We start from the raw sequence: 18,209 nt of genomic DNA, 5'->3' as shown, positions 1-18,209 counted from the left end.
AGCAAATGTTATCCCCTTGTTTTAGAAAGGGAGTAGAGACAACTCTGGTAAGTGAGTCTTATTTCGGTTGTGGGTAAAATGTTGGAAAAGGTTGTAAGAGATAGGATTTATAATCATCTAGAAAAGAATAAATTGATCAGGGGTATGGTTTTGTGAAGGGTAGGTCGTACTTCACGAACCTTATTGAGTTCTTTGAGAAGGTGACCAAACAAGTAGATGAGGATAAAGCAGTTGAAGTGGTGTATGTGGATTTCAGAAGGTGTTTTGATAAGGTTCCCCACAGTAGGCTATTGCACAAAATACGGAGGCTTGCGATTGAGGGTGACTTAGCGGTTTGGATCAGGAATTGGCTAGCTGAAAGAAGACAGAGGTTGGCGGCTTATGGGAAATGCTGAAAATGTGTTGCTGGAAAAGCACAGCAGGTCAGGCAGCATCCAAGGAGCAGGAGAATCTGTTAGAAGTGAAACTATCACTGTCTTCTATCGCTGTCTTCTATCACTAACAGATGAAAGGCTTAACTGACAATCAATTTTTCAATGTATAATTCCAGTTACATCACACTGCAAATTTTTGCTATAAATTCTGTGTTACGATCGAGCCCTCCACAATCACCTGATGAAGGAGCGTCGCTCCGAAAGCTAGTGTGCTTCCAATTAAACCTGTTGGACTATAACCTGGTGTTGTGTGATTTTTAACTTTGTACACCCCAGTCCAACACCATCATCTCCAAATTATACCTGACATATGCTTCCTTCTTTTTCTTAACCAAATCCTCAATTTCTTTAGTCATCCAGCCTTCCCTTTCACCCTGACTGGAATATACTTTCTCTGGATTCTTGTTATCTCATTTCTGAAGGCTTCCCATTTTCCAGTCGTCCCTTTACCTGCGAACATCTGCCTCCAATCAGTTTTCGAAAGTTCTTACCTAATACCGTCAAAATTGGCCTTTCTCCAATTTAGAACTTCAACTTTTAGATCTGGTCTATCCTTTTCCATCACTATTTTAAAACGAATAGAATTATGGTCGCTGGCCCCAAAGTGCTCCCCCACTGACACCTCAGACACCTGCCCTGTCTTATTTCCCAAGAGTAGGTCAAGTTTTGCACCTTCCCTAGTAGGTACATCCACATACTGAATCAGAAAATTGTCTTGTACACACTTAACAAATTCATCTCCATCTAAACATTTAGCACAATGGCAGTCTCAGTCAATGTTTGGAAAATTAAAATCCCCTACTATAACTATCCTATTATTTTTACAGATAGCTGAGATCTCCTTACACGTTTGTTTCTCAATTTCCCTCTGACTATTAGGGGGTGTATAATACAATCCCAATAAGGTGATCATCCCTTTCTTATTTCTCAGTTCCACCCAAATAACTTCCCTGGATGTATTTGTGGGAATATCCTCCCTCAGCACAGCTGTAATGCTCCCCTTTGTCAAAAGTGCCGCTTCCCCTCCTCTCTTGCCTCCCTTTCTATCCTTCCTGTAGCATTTGTATCCTGGAACATTAAGCTGCCAGTCCTGCCCATCCCTGAGCCATGTTTCTGTAATTGCAATGATATCCCAGTCCCATGTTCCTAACCATGCCCTCAGTTCATCTGCCTTCCCTGTTAGGCCCCTTGCATTGAAATAAATGCAGCTGAATTTATTAGTCCTACCTTGTCTCTGCCTGCCCTGATTGTTTGACTCACTTCTGTTCTTAACTGTACCAGTCTCAGATTGATCTCTTTCCTCACTATCTCCCTGGGTCCTGCAAACCCCCCCCCCCACACCCACCAAACTAGTTTAAATCCTCCTGAACAGCTCTAGCAAATTTCCCTGCCAGTATATTAGTCCCCTTCCAATTTGGGTGCAATCCGTCCTTCTTGTACAGGTCACTTCTACCCCAAAAGAGATTCCAATGATCCAAAAATGAGAATCCTTCTCCCATACACCAGCTCCTCAGCCATGTATTCATCTGCTCTATCCTCCTATTCCTGCCATCACTAGCTCGTAGCACTGGGAGTAATCCAGATATTACTACCCTTGAGGACCTCCTTTTTAAATTTCTGCCTAACTCTCTGTAATCTCCCTTCAGAATCTCAACCTTTTCCCTTCCTACGACATTGGTTCCAATGTGGACAATGACCTCTTGCTGGCCCCTCTCCCCTGTGAGAACATTCTGCATCCTCTCTGAGATATCCTTGATCCTGGCACCAGGGAAACAACACACCATTCTGCTGGCCACAGAAACGTCTGTACCGCGGACTACAGAATCCCCTAACACAATTGATCTCTTGGAAGCCGACGTACCCCTCGTTGCATTAGGGCCAGTTTCAATACCAGAAACTTGGCTGTTCATGCTTCGTTCCCTGAGAATTGACACTGACATTTTTTACAAACCCACCGACTCCCACAGCTACCTGGACTACACCTCTTCCCACCCTTCCTCCTGCAAAAATGCCATTCCGAATTCCTCCGCCTTCACCGTATCTACTCCCAGGAGGACCAGTTCCACCACAGAACACACCAGATGGCCTCCTTCTTTAGAGATCACAGTTTCCTTTCTCACATGGTTGAAGATGCCCTCCAACGCATCTCATCCACATCCCGCACCTCCGCCCTCAAACCACACCCCTCCAACCATAACAAGGACAGAACCCCCCGGTCCTCACTTTCCACCCTACCAACCTTCGCATAAACCATATCATCCGCCGACATTCCCGCCACCTCCAAGTGGACCCACCACCAGACATGTATTTCCCTCCCCACCCCTTTCCGCAAAGACCTTTCCCTCCATGACTACCTGGTCAGGTCCACACTCCCCAACAAACCACCCTCCCATCCTGGCACCTTCTCCTGCTACCGCAGGAATTGCAAAACCTGCGCCCACACCACCTCCCTCACCACCATCCAAGGCTCCAAAGGAGCCTTCCACATCCCTCAAAGTTTCACCTGCACATCCACCAATGTCATTTATTGTATCTGTTGTTCCCGGTGCAGTCTCCTCTCCATTGGGGAGACTGGACACCTCCTTGCAGAGCGCTTTAGGGAATATCTCCGGGACACCCGCACCAATCAACCCCACCGTCCCGTGGCCCAACATTTCAAATCCCCCTCCCACTCTGCTGAGGACATGCAGGTCCTGGGCCTCCTCCACCGATGCTCCCTCACCACCCGACACCTGGAGGAAGAACACATCTTCCCCCTCAGAACACCTCAACCCCAGGGCATCAATGTGGACTTCAACAGTTTCCTCATTTCCCCTCCACCCCACCTTAACCTAGTTCCAACCTTCCAGCTCAGCACTGACCACATGACCTGTCCTATCTGCCAATCTCCCTTCCCACCTATCTGCTCCATCCTCCCCTCTGACCTATCACCTCCATCCCCTCCCCCACTCACCTATTGTATTCTTCTCCCCAGCCCCCCACCTCCATTTATCTCTCCACCCTGGAGGCTTCCTGCCTGTATTCCTGATGAAAACAGGAATGTTTCCTGTTCGAAACTTCGATTTTCCTGCTCGGATGCTGCCTGACCTGCTGTGCTTTTCCAGCACCACTCTGATCTAAACTCTGGTTTCCAGCATCTGTGGTCCTCACTTTTGCCTCAGTGACATAATTGAGACATACAAAATAATCAGAGGGTTAGATAGGGTAGACAGTGAGAGCCTTTTTCCTCGGATGGTGATCGCTAGCCTACTGGGTCAGAGCTTTAAATTGAGGGGTGATTGATGTAGGACAGACGTCAGAGATGGTTTATTTATTCAGAGTCGTAGGGACATGGAACACACTGCCTGCAACAGTAATGAACTCACCAACATCAAGGACATGTTAAATGGTCATTGGATAAACATATGGATGAAAATGGAACAGTGTAGGATAGGTAGGCTTCAGATTGGTTCCATAGGTCATCGCAACATCGAATGCCGAAGTGCCTATACTGTGCTGTAATATTCTATGTTTCCACCATATTCTTACCAGACTGTATCCCGCTGTAGACTCTTTGTGTCACCCTCAGCACTTAGCTTTCCAGCTAATTTTGTGTTACTCACAAACTTCACAATAGTACATTAACTTTCCTCAACCAAGTTATTAACATATGTAGTAAACAATTTTGTCCCTACACTGATCCCTGTGGTGAACCACTAGTTAGAAGGGGCTAGAATGGATCTGCATTCCTTACAAAGAATACACATTGTGAATCAAGGGAATGAAAAATGTATTGAGGATCACAGAGGGCAACATTGTGCATTAGAGAACTTTGTCTGCTGTAATTAGAGAACATCTGCTGTAATTTGTAACTTAAAATGATTTTGCCCTCAGATTGTATACCTGACTTAACATATTTTGTAAATATTTGAACTGTTGTAATCCAGTCCTGCTTTTTGTGTCCAGGGTGTAACTGGGAAATTTTCTACATGACCAATAGATACCAGTGTTGCAGCTTTCCTGGAATAGCTTGGCTAGGGGTATGGCTCGTTCTGGAGCACAAGGCTTAAGTCCATTTCCAAAATGTTGTCAGGGCTTTGTAGAATCCAGTGTCTTTAGCCATTTCTTGATGTCACATGGAGTGAATTGATTTGTCTGAAAATGCTTCAGCTTTGGTTTTTTCCCTGGTGTGGTGGGCTCTCCATCATTGAGGAAGGTGATATGTGTGTATTAATATCAGGTTTGGAATCTAGGTCTCCAACTATATGCAGGTTTATGTTGGTGACTCCTGTGAAGGGTTTTCTTTTTAGAAAAAACAAAGTCTGCAGAACAGTGATTAAATCCAGCAGTTTGTCAGAAAGCAGGTGACTGCAGACCTCTGATATTAATGAATAGGTTGTTGGGTATCGTCGGGTTTACAACAAGTAAACATCTAACGCCATTAGGTTTGATTTCAGTTCAAAAGAACATAGGATGAGTGAACACAGAGAATGCTGGAGAAACTTAGGAGGTCTTGCAACATCTGTGGAGTGAGAAATCAAATCAACATTTCGAGTTTGGTAGACAGTTATCCTGGAATTAATACATTCAGGCTATTTCTATCTTCACAGATGCTGCCAGTTTCTCTAATATTTCCTGTATTTGTTACAGATTTTTGGATGAGCAAAGCATTTTTTTAAATTCAGTTCAGAAAATATCAAGGTTTAGTTTCTCTCATAAGGGTAGTTCAAGGCAATTTAGGAAACAAGTTTATCAGCACAAGAGTTTAGTTGGTAAATCACCCAAAGCAGAAGAGTTTGATTGGAAATCTGCTGGCTATTAGAATAGACAAAGTTTGGACTCCAATTCGTGAGAATTTCATGGTGGCAAATTTGGAAACGATTCATTGAGTTGTCTCCACAATCCAAGGCAAGAAATTGTTAGGTAAGTCAAATCATTCAAACCTCTCTCATGGGTAATGTCAGGAAATAGGATTGAACTTTCCTCTTACCGTGTAATTTAAGATGTTTCTAACTGTCTTTGACATTTAACTAGCTTTTTTCTTTCATGCAATATATGTCAGCTTTGTTGTTAAAGAAAATCTGCAGCCTCATGAATATGTTTCAGTGACCAACAACCGGACTAATGCACCTAACCTACACATTCCTGAACACTGTGGGCAATTTAACATAGCCAGTTCACTTAACCTGCACATCTTTGGATTGTGGGAGGAAACCCAGGCAGATACAGGGAGAATATGCAAACTCCACGCAGACAGTTGCTCGAGGCTGGAATCAAACCTAGGTCCCGAGCTTTGTAAGGCAGCAGTGCTAACCACTGAGCCACCTTGCCACCACTGGGAGTACGGTAGTACCACCATCTAGGATCACAGCCATTTGCTGCTTCCTCTGTTTTACATGCAAGTAGTCCTGTATTATAATTTATAGACATATCTGGTTCTGCTTCTGGAGTACCCTTCCACACTCTTCATTGATGCAAGTTGATTCCCTAGATTGATGATAATGATAGAGAGGGAATATCACAGAATCCCTACCGTGTAGAAGAGGCCATTCAGCTTACTGGGTCTACACCAATCCTCCAAAGACATCCCACCCAGTTCTACTCACTTCTAAATAACTTAGTCCTCAGCTTTAATCTGTGCAGACACTTCTGCATGAGGAAAAGATTCTCACTATCCACTCCATCTGTGCCTCTCATAATTGAGTATACCTCAGTCAGATGGCTGCTCAGCTTCCCTTTCTCCAACAAAAACAAATCCAGCCTCTCCTCATAATTGATACTTTTCATTCCAAGCAACATCCTGGTGAATCTCCTTTGCAGCTTTTGCAGTGTAATCACATCCTTCTCATAGTTTGGCAACCAGAACAGCAAACAATATTCCATCTATATAAACAATGTTTTATAAAGTTGTTACAGTGAAGAAGGAGGCTATTTGGCCCATCTTGTCTGCACCAGCCATTCTCCTGCCTTTGCCCCCATCATCTTGAATGGTGTTCCATTTCAAGCAAATGTCTAAATCCATTTTCAAACTTTCGATTAAACCTGCCTTCACCTTACTCTCACTCAATGCAGTTCTGACCTTGATGACTCTTAGCTACATGGGTGCCACGTGATAAAGCTTATTCTTTAGTTTCTTTTGTTAGTTATATGAAATCTGCGTATACCTTTAAGATCTTGATTCTTTCACTAATGGGAACAGTTTCTGCCCATTTCCTTTGTCCAGAAACCACCTCCACGTGATAGCAATCCTAATTTCTCCAATATATCTTCACAAGTGAAATAACTTTGAGAGTAAGATAAAACATGGAAATGGATATATGATAGATGCCAGTTGAACTCTACAAGGAAGAAACAAGCAGAATGTGATCTGCACAGTGGATAAGTGAGAAAAGAAGGAAGCAAGAAGAGAAGATGGGAATGTTTTTGGCAGTTAACATAAAGATGAATCTAAAGATCTTCCATGGGATCCCACAGAATCCCTATGATTTGGAAACAGCCATTCAGCCCAATGAGGCGAAAGTGAGGACTGCAGATGCTCGAAATCAGAGACTGCATTAGAGTGGTGCTGGAAAGGCACAGCCGGTCAGGCAGCATCTGAGGAGCAGGAAAATCGATGTTTCGGGCCAGATCCCTTCATCAGGACGAAGGGCTTTTGCCCGAAACGTCGATTTTCCTGCACCTCGGATGCTGCCTGACCGGCTGTGCTTTTCCAGCACCACTCTAATGTAGATTCAGCCTAACGAGTCCACACGAACCTGCACTTCAAGGTCTCTTTGTTCAACAACACTGCCTAGGACCTTACCATTAAGAGTCTAAGTCCTGCTCAGATTTGCTTCCCCAAAATGCAGCACCATGTCAGTTCTGCACTTGCAGTGTCAACTTAAGTTTTGTATTATGTCTGTAGTGGAGTTAAAATCCATGAACATCCAACTCAAGGGTTAGCGTATTACTGCTAACACATGCTGAGTCTGGAATGCTCACAATAGTAAAACTTTTAGTTAATATTTTTGTGTTTATTTTTTGAATCATTGGTAAACATTTTATGAATAATATGTTCAGTGTTATTTTATATTGGATCCTCACAGCTGGCAAGTGGAATTTTTGTTTCAAGTAAAGTGATTTTGATTTAAATCTTGTGTGAAATGAAGTGGTTTGACTGTGCCAGTCAAATTCCTCCTCATCATTCTAATTTGTTTTCTTGTAGATGACTTCAGTGGAGCGAGTGCAGGACTACACTGAACTTGAAAGTGAAGCACCATGGGAATCACACAAGCCCCTACCCAATGGTTGGCCACACCATGGAGCCATTGTCTTTGAAAACGTTAATTTTGGCTACAGCCCAGATTGTGATCCTATTCTACAAGATCTGAATCTCGCAATCAAATCCAAAGAAAAAGTAAGCAAACTAGCTACTTTTCAGCAGTTAATCATTTTGACTTACTTTATTGGAGAAATCTGATTTTATCTAGTCATTGGCTAATTCTTAGTGTTATGCTGTGTAATTATCAAAATCAAACTAAGAAAGAGAAAAATGAAAATACTATAAAGTTTTCAAGCAAGACTGTCAAAAGGTCTTCATGAATGTTCCCTGATTCTATTGCTAACAAGTTAATGGCTGTAAAATTTTCATTCCGCTATCAAAATTAAAACAAAATCATATGAAAGAAAATTCCTTGAGTACTTGTGTTGTACTTGTGCAAACAATTTATAAAATTAAATTACTTAGCTTTCCTCTATACCAATGTAGAAACAGAGAGGATTTATCAATACCAAATGTTGTGTAGAGAATATGATGACTAGTCGATTGCATGATGTGATTAGTATGAATCTAAAATAATATTTCACAAAAGCTTAGACACTGAACAGTATACACCTAAATAAGTAATACCATTATAAATGAAGAAACCATTCAACCATTGTCTGCTGGCTTGTTATCATAAAAATGCAAACCTAATTCCGTAACCATACCTTCTGCCCATAGCCCTGATATTATACTATTCTTCTGCAATAGTTTCCTTTTCAAAAGTATGTTTGCTCCTGTCTTAGTCACTCCCTTGTTACAAACCAATCCATATTCCAAAACGTCTGAATGAAATTCTCATAACTTCTCTTTAGCACCATACACTAACTTGTATCTTGTGCTCTTATATCTTGCGTGCCCTGTTTATGAAATGGCTGCATTTGTGGCTACCGCCACTGCAAGGTGGAAAACTGCACATTTGCAAACTAATTGAAGTGTTACTTTTAAACTGTCATGGAGCAGACTCTATACCATGTGTTATAGAGTCAAAGAAACACAAGTACATTTGGGAGGAGCCCTTAGAATAACCTTCAAATGCTGACACTGTTTGCAGTTTTGCATTGAATGTTTTCACTGTTTTAACAAACGTTTTGTACTTTGAAGTCATTTGTCCAGCACTGATTTCATTTTTGTCTTGCTGTTGTTAATTGTGCTAAAATCAATTGGATTGTACATTTTACTGTTCTTAATGTATTTCATGACATTTTCCTGTAGTTTGTTCCTGTAACTTGTGCAACTATGTTTTGAATGCCTTTGTGCTTGGTCAGATGGATCAGTGTCCACTTATAATGGCTGCACCCATCCACTGTACTGAGAATGCAAACTCTGTTGCGTAATTCAAAATGTTGTTAGTTTTTTTTTTAAATGGCATTATATACCTGCTCTTGTATTTTCAAATGTCTACATATTGAAAACACAGGAGCAGGATTTTTCTAAAGGCAGAGTTTCAATGATGTTCACCAAACGGTGGTGGCGGCAGAATAGGCAATATCCAAGCTCCTGTGCATGGGCTTGTGCTCTTCATCTGCTTTTTTTTTCCCCTTTTCTGACCCCCCCTTCTTTGCTCAGTTTTATTGAGTTTTCACTCAGACTTAATGGTAAGGTCCTCGGGACTGTTGCTGAACAAAGAGACCTTGGGGTGCATGTTCATAGCTCCTTGAAAGTGGAGATGCAGGTCGATAGGATAGTGAAGAAAGCATTTGGTATGCTTTCCCTTATTGGTCAGAGTATTGAGTACAGGAGTTGGGAGGTCATGTTGCAGCTGTACAGGACATTGGTTAGGTTAGGCCACTGTTGGAATATTGCATGCAATTCTGGTCTCCTTCCTATTGGAAAGATGTTGTGAAACTTGAAAGGGTTCTGAAAAGATTTACAAGGATGTTGCCAGGGTTGGAGGATTTGAGCTACAGGGAGAGTTTGAATAGGCTTGGGGCTGTTTTCTCGGAGCGTCGGAGGCCGAGGGGTGACCTTACAGAAGTTTATAAAATCTTGAGGGGCTTAGATAGGATAAATAGACAAAGTCTTTTCCCTGGGATGGGGGAGTCCAGAACTAAAGGGCATAGGTTTAGGGTGTGAAGGGAAAGATATAAAAGAGGCCTAAGGGGCAACTTTTTCACGCAGAAGGTGGTACTCGTTTGGAATTAGCTGCCAGAGGAAATGGTGGAGGCTAGTACATTTGTACATTTAAAAGGCATCTGGATGGGTATATGAATAGGAAGGGTTTGGTGGGATATGGGCCAGGTGCTGGCAAGTGGGACTAGACTGGGTTGGGATATCTGGTCAGCATGGACGAGTTGGACCGAAGGGTCTGTTTCTGTGCTGTACATCTCTATGACCCTCTGACTTGCTTTATAAACAGAGCTCATTAGTAGAACGGTGGCATGGTGTGTTCTGAAGCCCAGAGCAGGACTCTAGTGGCAGCATGGCCTGCACTGGTGAAGCCTCCAGAGTGGGACTGCAGCAGCAGAGAAGGAAATATTTTACTCTCTTTAAGTTATCTTTGTTTATCTTTTATTTTATTTCTAAATTAATGAGAATGGTGTGTATAAATGGTGACTCAACCTACATGAACTCATTTATCAAATTGCTAGGCCAAACAATCTTCCCAAACTCTCCTCATCCCTGGTTATTTTGAAACTGTGTCTCCTAATGCAACACTCAGCACTAAACCACACTACTCTAATTGTCTTACCAATGCCCCGTACAGCTGCAACATGATTTTGCTACTTCAATACTACGTCCCCTGTGAAGTTGAGGAAAATCTCACTCAAGTTGCATAGTTAGAAGTAATAACCTAGAAATTCCAATAAACAATGTCTAAAAATCTGATGAACTTTGAGTGTGGTGGGGGGGAGATTTGGAGTGAAACTAGTTTTTGCCATTTCTGGTGACAAGAGATCATGAAATTCTTAGAGGATCATCTGATGTTGTTTGGGAGTTTTACTAACAGCAGCACAAATTTGCACCTCTGCAGTGAGCAGAAGGAGCCCCAAGGGAGGTATGCGCACTTGGCATTGATGTCATGTATAGATACCTTAATGTAATACTCATGTGACAATTGCTCCCAGTGTTTTAGAGGATATGCAGTTTCAACTAGACTGGCTTGCTCCCCAAAACCTCCCACCCTGCGCAGAGTTACAAGAAGCCCTGCATCACTATGGAGTGGGCACTGTAGGTTTGCAAGTATAGGATGTCAGCACAGAAACAGTTTGTTCGGTTCCTGTTGATATTTATTTGAATCTTTTCCCATCTTCTTAAATTAATCTATACTATTTGTTTTTTCCACTCCCTGTGGTAACCAATTCCACATTCTCACCACCTACTGGGAAAAAAAAGTTTCTTCTGAATTCCTTGTTGGATTTCTTGGTGACTATCTTACATCAATGGCATGTAACTCTCCTCACAAACAGAAACATTCTCCAGCTCGCCACTCTTACCAAAACCGCGCAGAATTTTAAAGATCGCTATGATCTCACCTCTCAGCTTTCTTTTTTCTAGATAAGAGACCCACCATGTAAACCCTTATATTTCCAGAATCTTCCTTTTAAGATTTGTGTTAAAATCAAAGCTGCACCTGTGAGCGAATATTAAGAATGGCTGCAAAAGCTAAATGTATTGTTGCATTCTTTTGAAAGACACTGCCACAAACTTTGTCATTTGGTAAACAGGCTTTTGAAGTTGTCAATTGGAAAATATTTGCAATTAGAATGTTAACACTATAAAGTCAAGTGGAATTCATAAGGATCGCTTACTGCGTTCCAACCCTACTTATTGAAACGTAAGATGACAGATTGTCCAGTTATTTATCTATAGTATCAAGAGAAGCCAAGAACTTTTAAGATTTCAGGGCACTTAAGGGAGTCTTCTAATTTATCCCATTATTCACGCTGTTGACATTATACTGTGGTACTCTGCAACTGTCTTAAAATGCTCACAAAAACAGACATTGCTGGAAAAGACCAGCTGGTCTCCAAGTATCTGTGGAGAGAAAGCAGAGTTAACATGGTGGCTGAGTGGTTAACACTGCTGCCTCATAGCACCAAGGACCTGGGTTCAATTCCAGTCTCTGGCGACTGTTTGTGTGGAGTTTGCATATTCTCCTCATGTTTGTATGCTCCAGTTTTCTCCCACAATCCAAAGATGTGCAGGTTCGGTGAATTGGCCATGCTAAATTGCCCATGGTGTTAAGGGATGTGTATGTTAGGTGCATTAGTCAGGGGTAAATAAGACCATAAGACATAGGAGTGGAAGTAAGGCCATTCGGCCCATCAAGTCCACTCCACTATTTAAGCCGCTCTGTGTTCCATGGCAATGAATTCCACAGGCCCACCACTCTCTGGCTGAAGAAATGTCTCATTTCTGTTCTAAATTGACCCCCTCTAATTATAAGGCTGTGCCCACGCATCCTAGTCTCTCTGCCTAACACAAACAATTTCCAATGTAGAGTAACAGGGTAGGGGAATAGGTTGAGGTGGATAACTCTTCGAAGGGTCGGTGTGAACTTGTTGGGCCAAATGGCCTGTTTTCACGCTGTAAGGATTCTATGATTCTGTGAACATTTTGAGTCCAGTAACCCTCTAACTTCAGAACTGGAGTTTTTGCAGCAATTTCTGGTTTTGTTTCTGATTTTCAACGCTTGCAGGTTTTTATGTTTAAACTTAAAAGGAACTAAGGAACATCTTCAGTAACGCTTTACATTGCCATTATAATAATTATAGAAAGGACAATTGATTTGTGAGTTCCATTATCTGATTGCAATTCATGAGGCTCTCCTGGACTAAAGTAGTTTTCAAAAGGAAAACGCTGATTTTAAAATCTGCCAGCTGATCACGCAGGTTAGCCAAGCTTTAATGAACTGTTGTGGAATAAAGAAAACCTTCTGAATTGAAATTTACATTTTTATCAAAAGACATTACAGCTAGTACACCCAGTCAGCCATGAAGAAAATCCCATCTTCTATTTTTGATTTGCACCTCTATCATAAGTTTCACATATTGGAAATAAAAGATTTCACCTACAATTATTTGGCTTGGAAACATGACTTCAGACATGGCAATACATAAATCAGCTGTACTTTGGGGAGAAACTTTGTCAGAGATTTTGTCTGGAACCAATATTCTCCTGGCCTTTCAAGAAGGAAAGGTACTTAGTGGTAGAACTGATGAAAAAGAAATATCAGAACTCAAAGAACAACTGAAATATTATCTATTGCTAAGAACGCAAAACTATGGCTCTTGATAACAAGACACCCACACAACCTCATAGTGAGACTGAATCTGGGCTGGGATGGAATCACCAGTGCAAACAGAAGGCTGACTCCACACTCCATATGTTATAGTTATGAAACAATGCATATTGATCTTAATATCTTGTATACAGTAGGGAGTTCATCAGGGGTGGCATTATGCCATAGTGGTTGGTATTGCTGCCTCTTGGTGCCAGGGACCCAGGCTCAATTCAACCCTCAGGTGACTGTGTGGAGTTTGCTAGTTCTCACTGGGTCTGAAAGGGTTTCCTCCGGGTGCATGTTAGGTGAATTGGCCATGCTAAATTGTCCATAGTGGACGCTAGGTGGATTGGCCTGTAGGAAATGCACGGTTACAGAAATAGGGTAGGGAGTGGGTCTGGGTGGAATGCTCTATTTCCACACATTCCTGCTTTCCAATGAATGCCAATCAGCGCACAATGTTTATTTTTGCTCCCAATAAGTAACACTGATTTTTTAAAAATGTTCAGTATTACACTGAACAAATTGATAAACTTATTTTTAAATTGAAGCATGTCATTAACAAGGTGGGCTAGATTTACTTTGTGGTGAAGGATCCATTTGAAGGTTATAGTGATTCTGTGCTCCTAGCCAGCACACTGGTATGTTTCTGCTTCCAATGTGCCTGCAGCCCGAATATAGCATGACAGTAGCCTCCCAGCAGCCAGCAGGTTATACAAGGATTGATTGCAGGTGCATTCTGCAAAGCAGCCTAGCATGGACTCCATTGAGTTGCAAGGACTGGAATGCCTCCATCATATATACCTTTCTCAGTCTGCTTGGTCGACACCCAGAGCTTTGCATGTTCCTGTGTCGGTTTCCTGACTGTGGACCTTAATTGGATGACCTTCCCAGAAGGCTGCCTCCTTAAAAATATTCTCCAATGTCTCCACAAACTGAGTTCCCAATATTGGAATTGAAGTCCTTGAACTAAAATTCAAGCTACTGCTTTTTAATGTTCAGAAACAAAAACAGAAATTGCTGGAAAAGCTCAGCAGGTCTGGCAGCACCTCTGAAAAGAAATCAGAGTTAACGTTTTGGGTCCACTGACCCTTTGTTCGGAGGAAGGGTCACCGGACCTGAAATGTTAACTCTGATTTCTCTTCACAGCTGCTGCCAGATCTGCTGAGCTTTTCCAGCAACTTCCCTTTTTTTGTGTGATTTACAGAATCCATAGTTCTTTCAGTTTTTATTGTGCTTTTTAATGTTTCTGATTTGTAATTCTAACTTCTAAGTCTGTTTTAACTCCAGAATGAAAATCCAGCTCAGTTGATGTGGTAAAATGTATTACAAATTGTAACTTCATTCATAGTATTTACTCTTACAGATTGGGCTTGTTGGAAGGACAGGTGCTGGGAAGAGTTCTCTCATCTCAGCCTTGTTTCGCCTTGCTGAACCAGAAGGGAAAATCATCATTGATGGCATTGTAACCTCGGAACTAGGTTTACATGACCTGCGAAACAGCATGTCCATCATTCCTCAGGTATTTTATGAGCTGATCTAAAATAAATGTATCACAATATCATTAGCCTTGTGGAAGGCTGGTTTTATATTTGACCAAAATCTTGAGTGTGACATACTGACTGTTTTATACTTAACCTTAACTTAGCATGCAGAACAGAGTTAAAAACAGCTTTTTTTACATAATCTGTTATACGTAGCTAATGAATAAACATTGCTTGCACCCTAAATGTAAACTTGCCTTCTGTTGATTGATGAGTGAACTAAACAATTTGTACTGCCTTTCACATCGCAACATCTCAATGCTTTTCACCCAACTAACTTTATTTGAGGACAGTGTCAATTATATATGAAAATTACTTTGTAATTTTTAAAAAAGGTTTTGTACCATGTGGAGCAAATTGTGAACCAGAGATGACAATGAGGAGAAAATGCTTTTATCTAATAAATAGCTAAGTTTTGGAATGTACTGTCTGATGATGCATTGATGCAGATTCAGTAACCTTTGAAAGGAAGTTGGATGAATACTTAGCTGATTCCAGTTATGTTATTTATAAATGAATATAATCCTATCATCCAACCTTTGCTGAATAAGTCGTGTGGAATATGAAGAAACAAATCTTTATTTACATAGTAAAAGTTGCATCTCTGTACACTTTTTATTTTAGAGAAGATTAGTCACTGTTCACAAAATAATATTTAGCTGGAATAATATTATTAGTCAATAAACTGATGGAATTGACAAAGAAAGTCATCACCCAGGTTTTGAATATAAAATGACTTCCAGCGCAAATTGATTTTTTTTTCTACTTAAGCTAACTAGGAAAAGCCCTTGAGATATTTGTACTGCTCTTGAAGACCTAGGCAGTTTAAGCTCCGTATGGAGGTGAGCAGGCACCAGATAGCTGGCAGGAGACAGCAGGTCAGGCAGGAATGATGAATCATCAGGAATTTCCCAATGAAGGGCTCCGGCCCGAAATGTCGATTTTCCTGCTCCGCGGATGCTGCCTCTCCTGCTGTGCTTTTCCAGCAACACACTCTCAAACCAGATAGCTGGCACCATCCTGCACTCTGGCCTAGTTAAACAGCTACTAAGGCCTATTCTCCTCTAGAGACTGACTGGAATTTTAGAGACATTTGGAATGTACTGTATGCTGATGCATTGATGCAGATTCAGTAACCTTTGAAAGACGTTGGATAAATATTTGGCCTTTCTCACCTGCACACACTTGGAGAATGAGAGGGAAACTTACCCTTCACAATAACAGTCTAGCTGCTGTTTCTGTTTTTTTTAACATGAACATTTAAAATAGAGAGACAGTGACGAAAATGGAAGAGTTTCCTACCAGTAAAACATACAAATGATGCCTACTGATCCAACTTGACTTGTATACCACAAAATGGAGCTCCAGTACAACCAGTGGATCCATTTCCAACTTATAACACAAACAGAAAGTGCTGTACAAACACAGCAGCTCTGGCAGCATCTCTGGAGAGAGAAAGAGAGTTAAAATATTTCTGGTCCAAAATGATGACTTTTGAACTGGTCTGCAGTTTTCACTCCACTCTAATTCTCTTTCTACAGATGCTGCAAAACTTGGTAAGTTTCTCCAGCACCTTCTGTTTTCTTTCAGATTTCCAGGCTCAATATTATTTTGTTTCTTTTTTACTTATTTTTGTATTTGCATTCCCTCCAGGAGGGCAACTTTCCCACAGCATGCAGGGCTGTAACCTCCATTTGACTCCAAATAAGGTTTGTGACACAAGGGGGCAAAGAGCCAGGTTTTTGCTATTCAGCCAGGTAATTGAGATTGGGGAGGTTTTTGACTCTGCAAACCCACCTCTGTTTAAGATCTCTGTTATCACTAACCTGGAAGTGAATCTTAGGTGGCTGTGAATGTGGCGATGTGCGCCAAAGCAGGCGTGTTGCAGTGCCTGAATGAAGTGTCTAGGAAATTGTTCTAGTTGTTTTAGAAACTATTTGATCCTTTTATCCTTACCCCTGAACCTCATCTTCCCCAAAGCAATCTTCAGTGATCTATTACATTCCCATTCCAATTCTAACCACACAGCCTCTATCATCATATCAGGAAGACGCCATTCAGCACATCAAGCCTGCTCTACAATTGAATTCTGATCATCTCAATAACACTCTCCCACACAATCTCCATATCCCTTAATGATATGAATCCCCAGAAACCTATCAATTTCTGTCTGGAACATGTTCAATAATTGAGTTTCCATAGTTCCTCATAGAGAGAATCCCAATGATTCACCATCCTCTGAGTGAAGGTATTCTTCCTGTTGAATGTTCTATCTCTTCTCTGAGGTTATGTCCTCAAGTTCTAGACTCCTCAGCCATGAGAAACATTCCTGTCATGACCAGGTTCACTGAGACTACATCACATTCTTTGAAAGTCTAGAAATTAATGATTCAATTTCCTCAATATCTCCTCATAAATCTTCCTAAGGCTTAATCTGGTGAAATTCTGTTGCACACCTTATATTGCATGTATATCCTATAAATGGGATCAAAACTACACAGTACTCCAGGGGAAGTCTGTAAATAATTGCAGTAGACATCTTTACTCCTGTAGGCAGAAGTGGGTACTGCAGATGCTGGAGATCAAAGTCAAGCTTAGAATGGTGCTGGAAAAGCACAGCAGGTCAGGCAGCATTTGAGGAGCAGGAAAGTCAACACTTTGGGCAAAAACCCTTCATCAGATGCTGCCTAACCTGCTGTGCTTTTCCAGCACCACTCTAATCTTTACTCCTGTATTCCAGTTCCCTTGAACTCAACGCCAACATAACATTTGCATGGAGCTTAGTTGTTGCTGATCCTACATGCTAGCTTTTAATAATTAACAGGCCAGAACACCCAGATCATTTAGGACACTTTTTCCAACCTCTCACCATTAAAGAAACATTCTGAATTTTTCTATTTTTTCTATCTTTTCTATAAAAGTGGATAACTTCACACATTGTATTTCATCTGGCAATCACTTAGTCTGTCTAATCAGATAGCCTGTACATATCTGCTTGTAACCTCATTGTATTCTCCTCATAACTTAAGTTCCCATCAATTTTGATTCATCAGCAAATTTGGAAATATTAAATTAGTCTGTACCAAATAATTTCAGTAGATTGTGAACAGTTGTGAACCAAGCACCAAGTTCTTATTCATTCCCTTGTCTTGTTCCTTCTTCCACAGTACATCACTTCACATTTATCAAATTTAAGTTCTATCTGCCCATCTGAGAACTCCACCTACATCTTCCTGCAATCTAAGACTTTCTTTCTCATTGTCAACCATCCAGCCAAACGTACTTATAATCCACCCTGCATTTTAGTCGATATCATTTATGAATATCAGAAACAGTGAGGGACTCAACACTGATCACTGTGGTATGCCACTGGACACCAGCTATCAGTCACACAAACAGCCTTCTACCACCAGCCTATGTCTCCTACCAATAAAGCAATTTTGGATCCAATTTGCCAACTTACTCTGAGTATCTTTATTTCGCTTTTTTTTTGCTTTTACCTTCTTTATCAGACTGTCCCTGATCAATCCTTGCTTCTCCAAGTGGAGTTTAAGCCTTTCTTTCAGAACTTTATCCAGTAGTTTCCCTACCACTGATGTGAGACTCACTGGTCTGTAATTCCCTGGTTTGCCTCTACCACTCTTCTTTTAAAATTACAACGACGTTAGCCTTCCTGCAGTTCTCTGGCACCTCTCCTGGATCAGAAAGGGATTAAAAATATGAGT

General features: G+C 41.2%; 1 protein-coding gene across 5 annotated transcripts in view; it reads left to right on the top strand.

Moving 5' to 3' along the window:
• The window catches only part of abcc4 (ATP binding cassette subfamily C member 4 (PEL blood group)), a 471,758-nt gene that overhangs the window by 299,038 nt on the left and 154,511 nt on the right, over positions 1-18,209 (top strand). For all 5 annotated transcript variants that reach the window (XM_072577875.1, XM_072577874.1, XM_072577873.1 and 2 more), the window contains 2 exons: positions 7,618-7,809; positions 14,307-14,462. In XM_072577875.1, the coding sequence (XP_072433976.1) occupies positions 7,618-7,809; positions 14,307-14,462 (348 nt within the window). The remainder of the gene's footprint in view (positions 1-7,617; positions 7,810-14,306; positions 14,463-18,209) is intronic.

The sequence above is a fragment of the Chiloscyllium punctatum genome, chromosome 9 (assembly GCF_047496795.1).
Source record: "Chiloscyllium punctatum isolate Juve2018m chromosome 9, sChiPun1.3, whole genome shotgun sequence".
Taxonomy (NCBI): Eukaryota; Metazoa; Chordata; class Chondrichthyes; order Orectolobiformes; family Hemiscylliidae; genus Chiloscyllium; species Chiloscyllium punctatum.
The sequence above is the reverse complement of the archived record's forward strand: the minus strand, read 5'-3'. Positions and strand labels throughout refer to the sequence as shown.